A 12192-nucleotide genomic window follows, 5' to 3' on the forward strand; every position below is an offset into this window, starting at 1 on the left:
TGAAATGGTGAATTCACAAAATAAACTAACCAATAAACTAACTAATGGTTAGTGATGTTGGGCCACTACCCAAATTCATCTGTGTATATTCCCCTGGGGGAAAACATCTTAATTTGAGTAGATTTTCGTCTAAGGTAATTCCAATTGAACAATATGCTTCTTTCACATAAGAAAAAGAAACCACACCTCATCATATTACAGCTAAGCATGTGAAGACGGGATAACAGCAATTTCAGAGACTTGTTTAATGTTTGATTACTAAAAATGCTTCTTAAATAATCTAAAATTACAGGAAGTAATATAAATATATAATAGTTTATGTGAATAGCTTAATAACGTGAAGATTCATACATATATACACTGTACCGTACAAGGAGTTACAGAAGCGTTAAGACTTGAGACTATGTTACTCTTACTCTTAAGGCATGTTGTACAAGAAAAGTGATTTCTTTCACACTTGCTTTTCTGATGCACAAAAATTGATAGTATTTCTTTATTTCCTATAACTTTAAGCAATCAATTTCTGGGAAGCAGCCAGTTCAACTGTTAAGATGAAAGATGATTTGCCAGCTTCCCTCAGATACCGCACGTCTCCATTCATTAGCTTCAGCAACTTTCTGCTGATGAGCAGACTAATACCCTCCTCGGATTCTTGTCCGTCTTGTCTGAACATTTGGTTCAACAATATTTCCGGAACACCAACACCATCATGTGTTATGCTGCAAAGATAGCAAAAACAATCAGTGAACCACTTAAGTAGTAGTTAGATGATCACATGTGGGAATGTCACAAGTTTCTTGTTCCCATAAAGTTGAGGTACAACAAAGGAATATATAGTATGCAAGGAACAGTTACCTTATCTCCAAGTTAGCCAAATGAACTGATTTGCCTAATTGATCTTTTGTTAAAGAGGCTGCGACAACAACTTGACCTCCGGTTGGCGTAAAATTGATGCAAATCAATAAGAAGTCAGCCAAGACTTGCTGCAGCCTAAGACTATCACCATATAAGGTTTCTGTCATGATGTGCTCCATGACTTCGTTGATTATATGGATACCCATTGCCTTGCTCTTTGTCATGACCTGACTAAGGCAGGCAACAAAAAGTTGATGCAGAGTGAATTCAACCATTTCCAAATTCAAGTAGCTGTTCAGAGTACAAGAATGAAAGGAATTTAATATTGTCATAAATAACATCATCATAATCATATTCATAAATCATACCCATCAATGATATGGTCAAGATCCGAGTCATCGAGAATTTTGCTAAGCTGGCGTTGGCACTGAGCCACTGAGTGCTGGTGGACAAAATTGTGATACATGAGTTCCAGGCACTGTTAGAAAAGCTTTTTCTTTCCACAACTCTGTTCAACTTAACCAGCAAGTGTACTGGGTCATCCAAGTAATACCTTACGTGAGTAAGGATCGATCCCACAGAGATTGTTGGTATGAAGCAAGCTATGGTCACCTTGTAAATCTCAGTTAGGCGAATTAAATTGGTTTATGGATGAGTTCGAAAATTAATAATAAATAGAAAATAAAAAGGGATAGAAATACTTATGTAAATCAATAGTGGGAATTTCAGATAGGTGTATGGAGATGCTGTGCTCCTCTCGAATCTCTACTTTTTTATTACATTCATCCAATCCTTCTTACATCCTACTCGGAATACCATAGACAAGGTTTAGACTTTCCGAATCCTCATGAATGCCGCCATCTATCTAGCTTATACCACGAAGATTCTGTTGGGGAATCTAAAAGATATGCGCCCGGTCTAGAGTAGAACGGAAGTGGTTGTCAGTCACGCGCGTTCATAGGTGAGAATGATGATGAGTGTCACGGATCATCACATTCATCAAGTTGAAGTGCAACGTATATCTTGGAATAAGTATAAAAGAGAATTGAATAGAAAGTAATAGTAATTGTATTGAAACTTTGAGGTGCAGCAGAGCTCCACACCCTTAATCTATGGTGTGCAGAAACTCCACTGTTGAAAATACATAAGTGAAAGGTTCAGGCATGGCCGAGAGGCCAGCCCCCTGAATGATCAAAAGAGCAAATGGTCAAAAGACGCAATGGTCAAAAGACGCAATGGTCAAAAGACGACTAATACACTAGTAAAAAGTATTATTTATACTAGACTAGCTACTAGGGTTTACATGAGTAAGTAATTAATGCATAAATCCACTTCCGGGGCCCACTTGGTGTATGCTTGGGCTTAGCTTGATCTATCCACGAGCTGAGGCTTTTCTTGGAGTTGAACTCCAAGTTATAACATGTTTTGGGCGTTCAACTCCGGATCATGACGTGTTTCTGCCGTTTAACTCCAGACAGCAGCATGTACTTGGCGTTCAACGCCAAGTTACATCGTCAATTTCCGAATAAAGTATGGACTATTATATATTGCTGGAAAGATCTGGATGTCTACTTTCCAACGACGTTGAAAGCGCGCCATTTGGAGTTCTGTAGCTCCAGAAAATCCATTTCGAGTGCAGGGAGGTCAGATTCCAACAGCATCAGCAGTCCTTTTGTCAGCCTTTTTCAGAGTTTTGCTCAAGTCCCTCAATTTCAGCCAGAAATTACCTGAAATCACAGAAAAACACACAAACTCATAGTAAAGTCTAGAAATGTGAATTTAACATAAAAACTAATGAAAACATCCCTAAAAGTAGCTTGAACTTACTAAAAACTACCTAAAAACAATGCCAAAAAGCGTATAAATTATCCGCTCATCAAGTGCCAGTGTGCAGAAGTTGTTTTTGCTCAATTCCCAACTCAGTATTCTCCAACAATTTTCGAGAGAACACAATCCCACACAAAGGATTCCGAATTTGCCTTTTCATATAAGTTAAAGCTTTGAGTCTCTTCAAGGCAGTTTGTTCGGATAAACGCTGAATATGCAATGCTTGTTGAAGCTCAGGGCTAGCTGTCTGTAAGAAGCAGAAGACTCCAGTAACTTCACCCTCTACATCCAATTTCTTGCTCACAGAAAGCAAGCATTTTACATACTTGCCCTTCCGAATGAAGAAACCAAAAGCAGCCTTCTCTGTTTCCACACCAGTCATGGCATTGCTAAGAAGGAACTCAGTATGTGACTACAAACCATAAGGTGATTGCAGTTTATAGGGCTGTTCTGAGGACAATACCTGCTCAACTTTTGTGAAGGTTGTCTCTTCAGGGATGTCAGAGGTTCCATTGGCTAATAACTGGCGAGCACGTTCGCGTGTATTGTATAGTTTGTCCCTCACATCACCAAGAATAACACGATATGGCTCATTTGGAGGAATCTGCTTCCAAAATTCTGAAAGAATGAAGAAATTATTACAATGAGACATTCAAGAGCAACTGAATTTTACTTGCCAAGTATTTAACTCTAAATGAATCAATAGGTATGGATAGTTCAGTTTTGTAGATTCCAATGAAGACTTCAATAGTTCATTATGCAATTCAGAGAAAAGTAGAACATACCAATGTAATGTTTTGCATCTCTCCTTGAGGACAAGAAAGAACTGAATAATTAATACAAGAAAGAATAGCAAGATCAGTTAAAACATATCTTCTAACAGCAAAGTATCCAGGTAAGTGGGTAAGTTAATAAGATCAATTAGAACTTAAAATCAAAATAACAAGAACAATTAACATTTTAAACTACAGCAAACTAACAACAAAATAAGAACTAGAAAAAATACTAACCATGAAAACAACAATAAAAAAAATAATAACTGAATAATTAATACAAGAAAGAACAAGACGAAGGAAAAAAATCACCCTTAGGATGGAGCAGTTCTGAAATTCAAACAGCACAGGGAAAAAGAGGAGCTTTAAATCGCGACGGAGATGGCTGAATGGAGGCAGACAATGGCGGAACGGTAGTTGAAAGGCCGTGGAACAGAGGCTCGAACACGCGGCGTAGAGGACTGAACAGAAGGCTAAGCAGCTCGAACAAGGGTTGGCCAAAAAACAAACGTAGAAGCTTGGCCAAAAAGGAGGCGGATCGGCGGCGAACAAGGGCGACGTTGTGCCGAAGCTGTAGCAGCGGCGGTGGCTGGACATTGAGGAACAGCGACGAGAGATGGCTGCTTCGGTGCTTCCTCCAAGCTGCGTTCGAGTTCTCTTCTATCGTCTCTGCGTTCTTCAGTGTGTTCGTTTAGAGGCCAGAGAGAGGGAAGTGAGGGAGTGAGGAGGAGCTCGATGAGAGGAAGGAGGAGAGTGGCTGAGTGAGACTGTGAGAGAGGAGAGGCCAAGAAGGTGCTGCACGTTTTGGTTACTGGTTAGGGTTCCTCTAACCAACGGCACCCGTTTTGAGCAAATTTTAAAAAACCGGTCGGGTCCCGGTTCGGTTTGACTGACCGGTTCTCGACCGGTTTGACGGTCCAACGACAGTTTCTGAATCTCTTCTCAGCTTTGAAGGTGAATGTTCATATAAATTAGAGATGCCTAAGGTACATTAGCATGACTCAAGGAGCCTATTCTTTCACAGCTTTTATGCCAAGGAGGTTCCAGTTCACCATTCCTATTATTTATAGGCTTCCAGTCTCCTCAGAAGTCTGCTCTTCCATCTTCACAAAATTCACCTGGCTCTCTTACTCACCTTCGCATTATATGACCGATTTATTTTTTATACCGGTTCACGGTTCGACCGACCGGTTCGAACGAGTTTTTAAAATTTTGGTCCGAACCGCTTTTCCCCTCGGTTCATGATTGGTTCGAACCGTTTTCAGAACTTTGCGCTTTTCCCTTATTTCAAAAATCCGGCCAGGTGAAGGTTCGACAGTTTAATTACAGTTTTTGAAATTGGGGGTTTTAACATTTGTCCGGATTTTAACGTTGCGGTCTTATATCCTTTTCAATCTATTAATCCAAGAGATACAGATGAAATTCATAAAATGCCAAAGTCTCCACAGCATCATCAGTCTGACTCTGGTACAAATAAAAAGGCATCAAAACAAACAAGTGTACGCGATAAGAAGATATCTACGGCCAAGAGAATAATTGTCTGGAATTCATATTTGTCTGAAAATAAGGTTGGTGTGAATGCTGCCTCCATTAAAGACAACTTTTCAAAAAATAAAAAAACTCCACCAGAGACCTCACACAAATCTCTAATTGAGGAGCAAAAGGCACTCTTAAAAAAGAGTACACCAAGTAGATATTCTATTAGCGTGCCTACCTTAAACCAGAAAAAAATCGAGCACAATAAACAAAGAATTGAATGGCCATCTGTAAATTCTCATATCACAAGCATTCACAACAATCATCTACGGTTACATAACTTAGTGATCTCACCAATTTTTTTTATTTTGCAGTGGATCCCAATTTTATTTAAGCCTCCTGCATATATGGATTTGGATGACTTAAATATTAAAATGGCAACCTATGTGTTTGCACCAAATAAAAGAAGGTTAAATACCTCATTATCTATCTACTAAAAATTTAAAAAATAGTACAATATTAATGTGATTCGTATTTATAGTGATGAGGTATTAGTGACAACAAACAAATTTAGCGGAACTCATGACAATGTCAACTCATTAATTTACAAGGAGTGGGTGCATGAGAATGTAAGTGCATAATTAAACTGCTATCTCTAGCATACTTTTAATTCCTAATAAGTTTATTATTTACCACATAGGTGTTGGATTTGGTGGCTACTATGCTAACCATGCAGGAGAAAGAACTAGGATGTCAAACACACTGGTATTTGCCAGCTGTGTTTTCGGTACACAATGTCTTTTTCAGGCTTGTTGTCATTTTTATTTATTTTATCTTATTACGTAATTGATCTTACTGATTTAGCCCCTAACTATTAAATTCAGCAATTCATACTGCAATGTGATACCAAAATTGAAGTTCTGTTGAAATATTATCAAAAAGAATTTATGGAAAAAGTTGATGAAGCTCTAAAAAAGGTATATGATTTATTGTATTTTTAATTTTTTTATTATTTAATGGCATTTATCTTTATGAACTGATCTATACCTTTTATTTATTTTTTTAAAAAAATTGTATCTAGTAATATTCTAATACGTGAAAGTTGGTACTAGATTTTTTTATCTGTCAATGAGAACAACACACATTGGTATCTGGTTGTTTTTTATTTGTGCAATCATCAAACAATTCTGCTAGACTCCCTACTGATTGCTTCAGATAAAGAGCAAAAGATATCGAGTATAGTAAAGCTGGTAAATTAACTTTTCCCATTTTCATTTTTATGACAATTTTTATAGGTTTCAAATATCGTCCTTTATTTAATTTTTTTCCTATATGAATAGGCAAAATATCTGGAAGATATGCTCAAGTATGACTCGTTCTATAAATATAACACTCCATTCAGGCCAAGGATACTTGATTTTGCATTTGTGGATATGCTAGAAACAGGAGAACAAGCTCCTAGCTCGTAAGAAATATCTGTATTTGTGTTTTCCTATTTCAAATTTTTATCTGCATAAGCTAACCGCGTCTTATTTAACACAGTAATGATTGTGGGGTATGGGTGGCAACCTGGATGATAAACTATAGGAAGACGTATAGTTATACAATAAATGTAATTTTCTTTTGCTAAAAAAATAGTACTTCAATTGCTAATGTGTATGGTTTTGTTGGTAACCTAAAATATTTGTATTTTTCAGGTTAATGATGGTACAAGGATGCGAGTTGGGTTGGATTTGATTCTAAGGCCCCACAACTTGATGCTGCATAATGTCATTGACTCTGCTACTAGGATTTACAACAAGTATAAACAAAAGGAGTCAAACAAAAATTAAAAAAATCGTAATTGTCATGTAGTCATGTTTAGTTTATATTAACTATTGAGAGTTGTTAGTTTCATCTCTTTTACTTAAAAAATTATTATGCACTATATTTTTGGTGGATTCTTTTTGAAAATTAATGTTTCTGTCTTTCGTTCAATTATAGTTGAATTTTGGTGAAACTTAATTTTCACTATAGCATTTTGATTCCTTGAACTACTTCTGTGTTGTAAGCTTAATTGAAAATTTGATACTAAAAAATATTAAGCATTTTAAAATAAAAACAACATCAGAGAATGGTTATAATCTATCTTCTTAAAATCGGTTCGGACCAGCCGGTTGAACCGGTTGAACCATAGACCTCTACAAAAAACAAACAAATGTTAAAACCCCCAATTTCAAAAACCGCAATTGAACCGTCGAACCAGCCAGGAACTGATCGGTCGAACCGAACCATGACCTGGCCAGTTTTTTGGAATAAGGGAAAAACGCAGAGTTTTGAGCACGGTTCGAACCGACTGGTCGAACCAGTCAAATCATGAACCGAGGAAAAAAGTAGTTCGGACCAAGATTCTGAAAATCCATTCGAATCGGTCGGTCGAACCGTAAACCGGGATAAAAAACGAATCAGTCATATATCAAAACCGAAAGATTCAGAAACTGTCGTTGGACCGTTGAACCCGTCGAGAACCGGTCGGTCGAACCCAACCGGGACCCGACCGGTTTTCTAAAATTTGCTCAAAACGGGTGCCGTTGGTTAGAGGAACCCTAACCAGTAACCAAAACGCGCAACACCTTCTTGGCCTCTCCTCTCTCACAGTCTCACTCAGCCACTCTCCTCCTTCCTCTCATCGAGCTCCTCCTCACTCCTTCACTTCCCTCTCTCTGGCCTCTGAACGAACACACTGAAGAACCCAGAGAAGACAGAAGAGAACTCGAACGCAACTTGGAGGAAGCACGAAAGCAGCCATCTCTCGTCGCCGTTCCTCAACGTCCAGCCACCGCCACTGCTACAGCTTCGGCGCAACGTCGCCCTTGTTCGCCGCCGATCCGCCTCCTTTTTGGCCAAGCTTCTGCGTCTGTTTTTTGGCCAACCCTTGTTCTAGCTGCTTAGCCCTTTGTTCAGTCCTCTACGCCGCGTGCTCGAGCCTCTGTTCCGCGGCCTTTCAGCCACCGTTCCGCCATTGTCTGCCTCCATTCAGCCATCTCCGTCGCGATTTAAAGCTCCTCCCTTCCCCTGTACTATTTGAATTTCAGAACTGCTCCATCCTAAGGGTGATTTTTTTCCTTCGTCTTGTTCTTTCTTGTATTAATTATTCAGTTATTGTTTTTTTATTGTTGTTTTCAAGGTTAGTATGTTTTCTAGTTCTTATTTTGTTGTTAGTTTGCGGTAGTTTAAAATGTTAATTGTTCTTGTTATTTTGATTTTCAGTTCTAATTAATCTTATTAACTTGTTAATTTGATAAATTATTGTTTTGGTGTTGTTCTCTACCTTTTGATTGTTATATTGTGTTTTGATGTGGTTGATTTAATAAATTGTTCATTGAGTGGAAGATGAAAACTTGCCATGGTAAAATTGCTCCTGCCATGTCAAAACTGCTCCTATTGGTTTAGTATGGCTCAATCCATGCTTCCAAAGAGATTCTACCACCATTCTTGGACCTTCTCTCTGAGGTTGGTCCTGTGATGATTAAGGATGTAAATCTTGTGACCCACTTTAGAAATTAACTTTTTAGTTTCTTTTTTAAATTGGGTATCAATATTTTGTTTGTTGAGGCTTCAAGTTCTTTCACTGTGCTGTGCTGGATCTAAGGCTATCAATGATCCAAAAGGTTAGTTAATATGATCTTGATATCTTGAGCAGAAACTGTTGTAATTATCATTATTGTTATTGTTGTTGTTGTTATTATTATTATCATCATCAATGCTTTTTATAGGAAAACTCTAGTTACTAATGCTTTTTATATGAAAACTCTATTCCCCCTTATGAAAAGTGCCCATCTTTTTGAGATTTTGGGTTGTTTGGTTATGGAAATTATATATGGGGTCATTTGAAAGATTAAATTTGTTAAACTGTTAGTTGTGATGTTTTTAAGCTGTTCTTTTTCCTTGGTGTCTGTAGGGCATGAGAGTCATGGAGTTCATCTCTGTCACAAATGTGGATGGCCTTTCCCGAATCCACATCCAAGTGCCAAGCACAGGCGTGCTCACAAGATGATCTGTGGAACCATTGAAGATTACAAGCTATGTTCCTCCGAGGAACAATCTCGCTCAAACGGCTCAGATGATGGACATGGTTCTGATAATGATAAAAAATCCCCAGGTGATTTTTTCTTCTTTTTCCAGAGTGTAAATATGCAGTGTCTAATGTAGTGTGTTGACTTGGTGAGTATATATGGTTTTTTATGTATAAATGGTCTTTGATATTAGTGCTATGTTCTAAAATGGCTAGGTTGTTTTATGTTTGTGCTGATATTCTGTTTATTAGGTTATGTCAGGTCCAGAGGTCTTGAATATAGGCAACAAGGAGAAGGGTGATAGTGGAATTGGAGATAAAATAAATAGATCAGAAGATGAGGCGTTTTCAGATGCAGTTGCAGACTTTCCAGATAGTCAAGGAGTTAAGGAATCTCTGCAGGAAGGTAGTTTGGACTTAAGTACCAGTATGGAATGGGACGGCAAAGATGATCCAAAATTTTCAGAGTCTTCCAAGGACAGTGATTTTAATGGTAAGAACTAAGATGATAGGTTTAAATCACATGTTCTCTTAGTTTTACGGCTTAGTAAAATACTTGTGCCTGAAAATTTGAAAATTAGAGGAAACTTATTCTTTAGGTTGTGAATGATTATATAGATTGTGAGATTAGTGGAGATATATACTCAAGAAAATTCAGAATATATTTATAAAGAACAATTTATTCTCTCTTTGGACATCTGTAAGAACTAAATGCAAACATTAATATATACTTATGATTTATGATGATAATTAATAAAGCAAAACAACTAAGGACAAAATGAGACATTAGAAGAACAAAATCTGTGTATAAATTCCAGGATGATATATGGAATAATGGAATAAAACCAGCTTGCTATTTATAGGAGATATACTAGTTCAGGCTTTCTCTATTTGTTCTAAGGCTTCTATTTTAGGAGCTTCCTTAACACTGAGATTACTAATATTTGGTAGTTGAAGAGTGCAATGGAAAAAAGCAGAAGTTTGCAATACTAGCCATGGATTTGCAACAAGAGTAGAAAAATTGCTGATGTATCAGAGAGTGAAAGGAATTGTAGGTCAAATATCTTGTTTGTTTTTGAAGGTATCAGAGAGTGAAAGGAATTGAAGAGAGAGAACAAAGAGAGTGAAGGAATGCTGTTTTTGATGAGAATGAAAACTAGTTGATACAAGTTGGTGAGTGTGTATTTATACATGCATTAGTGTCTAACAAACTAAACAAATGTATAGCTACTTCTTAACAGTATAGTGACAGCTATCATAACCTCTAACTAACTTTCTCTAACTTGACTAATATCTCTAACATGCTCCTTCAGACTGAGGCTAGTAGAAGCTTTTGCTAACAAAAATAGGGATTTTTTTATGATAATGATCTTGACCTTCTTGGGCATGTAAGCCTAAAGATTATTCAACTTAATCTCACTGTATTTTTGTTTGCAGATTCCAAAGTGATCTCACAATTCAAAAGTTCAATTTTCATGTGCTCTAAGCATATGGAGGCTGTGGTGTGAAGAGAGGCCATTGGAGCTTATAGATGAATCTTTAACTGACTCAGTTGCTGCAGCAGAATCTGAAGTGCTAAGATGCATTCACATAGGGCTTTTATGTGTACAAGAGAGACCAGAGAATAGGCCAGACATGTCAGCCATAGTTCTAATGCTGAATGGTGAGAAACCATTACCAAGGCCAAGGGACCTGCTTTTTATCCACATCAGTTTGGCTTTTCATCAGGGAATTGTGTAGTAAATTCAGCTAATGAAATTTCTGACATTGTTAGATGCTAGATAGTTTATTTTAGAGTTTAACATACTTTAAGGCAAAAGAAAAACGTTCACTCTAAATGTATATATCATTACAACATGTTCTTACTTATTATACCTCATTGAGTGCACTTTCTTGTCTATTATATAGTTTCATTTCTATTTAGATTCAGGATCCACCAAAGGGATATTTTTCTTACGGTTCCTTCTTTTACTTTGTTCTTTCCTCTGAATTCATTTTTGGGTACTTTTCATATTTTTGTGTGCACTTCTTTTCAACTTCAACCCCGTTCATAGAGTATAAACCAAATAGGCATGACTTATAAAAAAATATATATCAACATTCAACACCATCCCTGAATCATAGTTACAAGTACTCCTATTCAAGCACTCCACAGTAGTACTAAATTTCTACTGTTATGAGAAATGTCATTTATTGTAAGTTGAATTGGCCAATTATCAATATCATCTTTGAACTTAATGTTGAGATCCTGTAGAATGGTCACCAACCACATCTCTCTCAATAAAGAACCCTGGCTTCTTTGGCTGGGATTTTCAACTATATGATCATAAGCACATATGACATGCTTGGTTGATCTTCTGGATTTTGTTGCACACATAGTAAATCGAGATGAATTGTTCTTATGACTTCTGGCAAATTAATTGAGTCTCTGATCGATGCATCAACTATTTCTAAGCACTTGCCTTTGGCTAAAAGTGTCCATGCCTTTATATATATATATCCAGATATTTAGATATTGCTATAACAACAATTAGATCTTGTCTAATGAGAATAATTTGACTAGATAGATAATGCTACTTGATTAGAAATGTAAATAAATACTAGGGGCAAATAAAAAATTAATTCTTACATCGACAAGAAGATTAAAGTAGTGGTCACAATATTAGTACACCAAAGCTATATACATCAGATTACCACTAACTATTTCTAATATTAGTACACCAAAGCTATAGACATCAGATTTTGTTGAGTACAACCTACCAACTATGTACTCTGGTGATAGATAGCCACTGCACAAAACATCAACATACAATTTCAAATCAAGAAAAAATGATCTCATTCATTCCTATCAACATGTCATATAAATGCTTACTTAGCCACTTACTAAGTTCCAACAATATGTCTTGTATTTGCTTCGCTTTCATTTCCTAAAAAGCTTCTTGCTCTTCCAAAGTCCGAAATTTTAGGATCCAATTCATCATCTAACAAAACATTTCCAGCCTTGAGATCTCTATGAACTAATTAAATGTCTTGAATCTTGACGAAGATGAAGAAGACCTCTGGCAATCCCATTGATAATACGAAAACGCTTTGGCCAATCTAGCAGCTTTCCCTTCTCACAATCTATTTTAAAGAAAATGAGTTGTACTAATATTCTAATGAGGTTTTAAGAGTTGCATAATCATTCTTAAATGAAAAGAAGAGTAT

At 36.8% G+C, this 12192-nt stretch overlaps 1 protein-coding gene across 1 annotated transcript; it reads left to right on the forward strand.

The window, feature by feature from the left end:
- Positions 1-8054: 8054 nt before the first annotated feature.
- Positions 8055-10859, forward strand: LOC107479535 (uncharacterized). The gene is made up of 5 exons (XM_052258734.1): positions 8055-8423; positions 8526-8581; positions 8872-9072; positions 9248-9478; positions 10423-10859. The coding sequence occupies exons 1-5, from the start codon at positions 8317-8319 to the stop codon at positions 10491-10493; spliced, it is 666 nt and encodes a 221-aa protein (XP_052114694.1). The 5' UTR covers positions 8055-8316; the 3' UTR covers positions 10494-10859.
- The last annotated feature ends 1333 nt before the right edge of the window (positions 10860-12192 follow it).

This window comes from Arachis duranensis, chromosome 3 (genome assembly GCF_000817695.3).
Source record: "Arachis duranensis cultivar V14167 chromosome 3, aradu.V14167.gnm2.J7QH, whole genome shotgun sequence".
Taxonomy (NCBI): Eukaryota; Viridiplantae; Streptophyta; class Magnoliopsida; order Fabales; family Fabaceae; genus Arachis; species Arachis duranensis.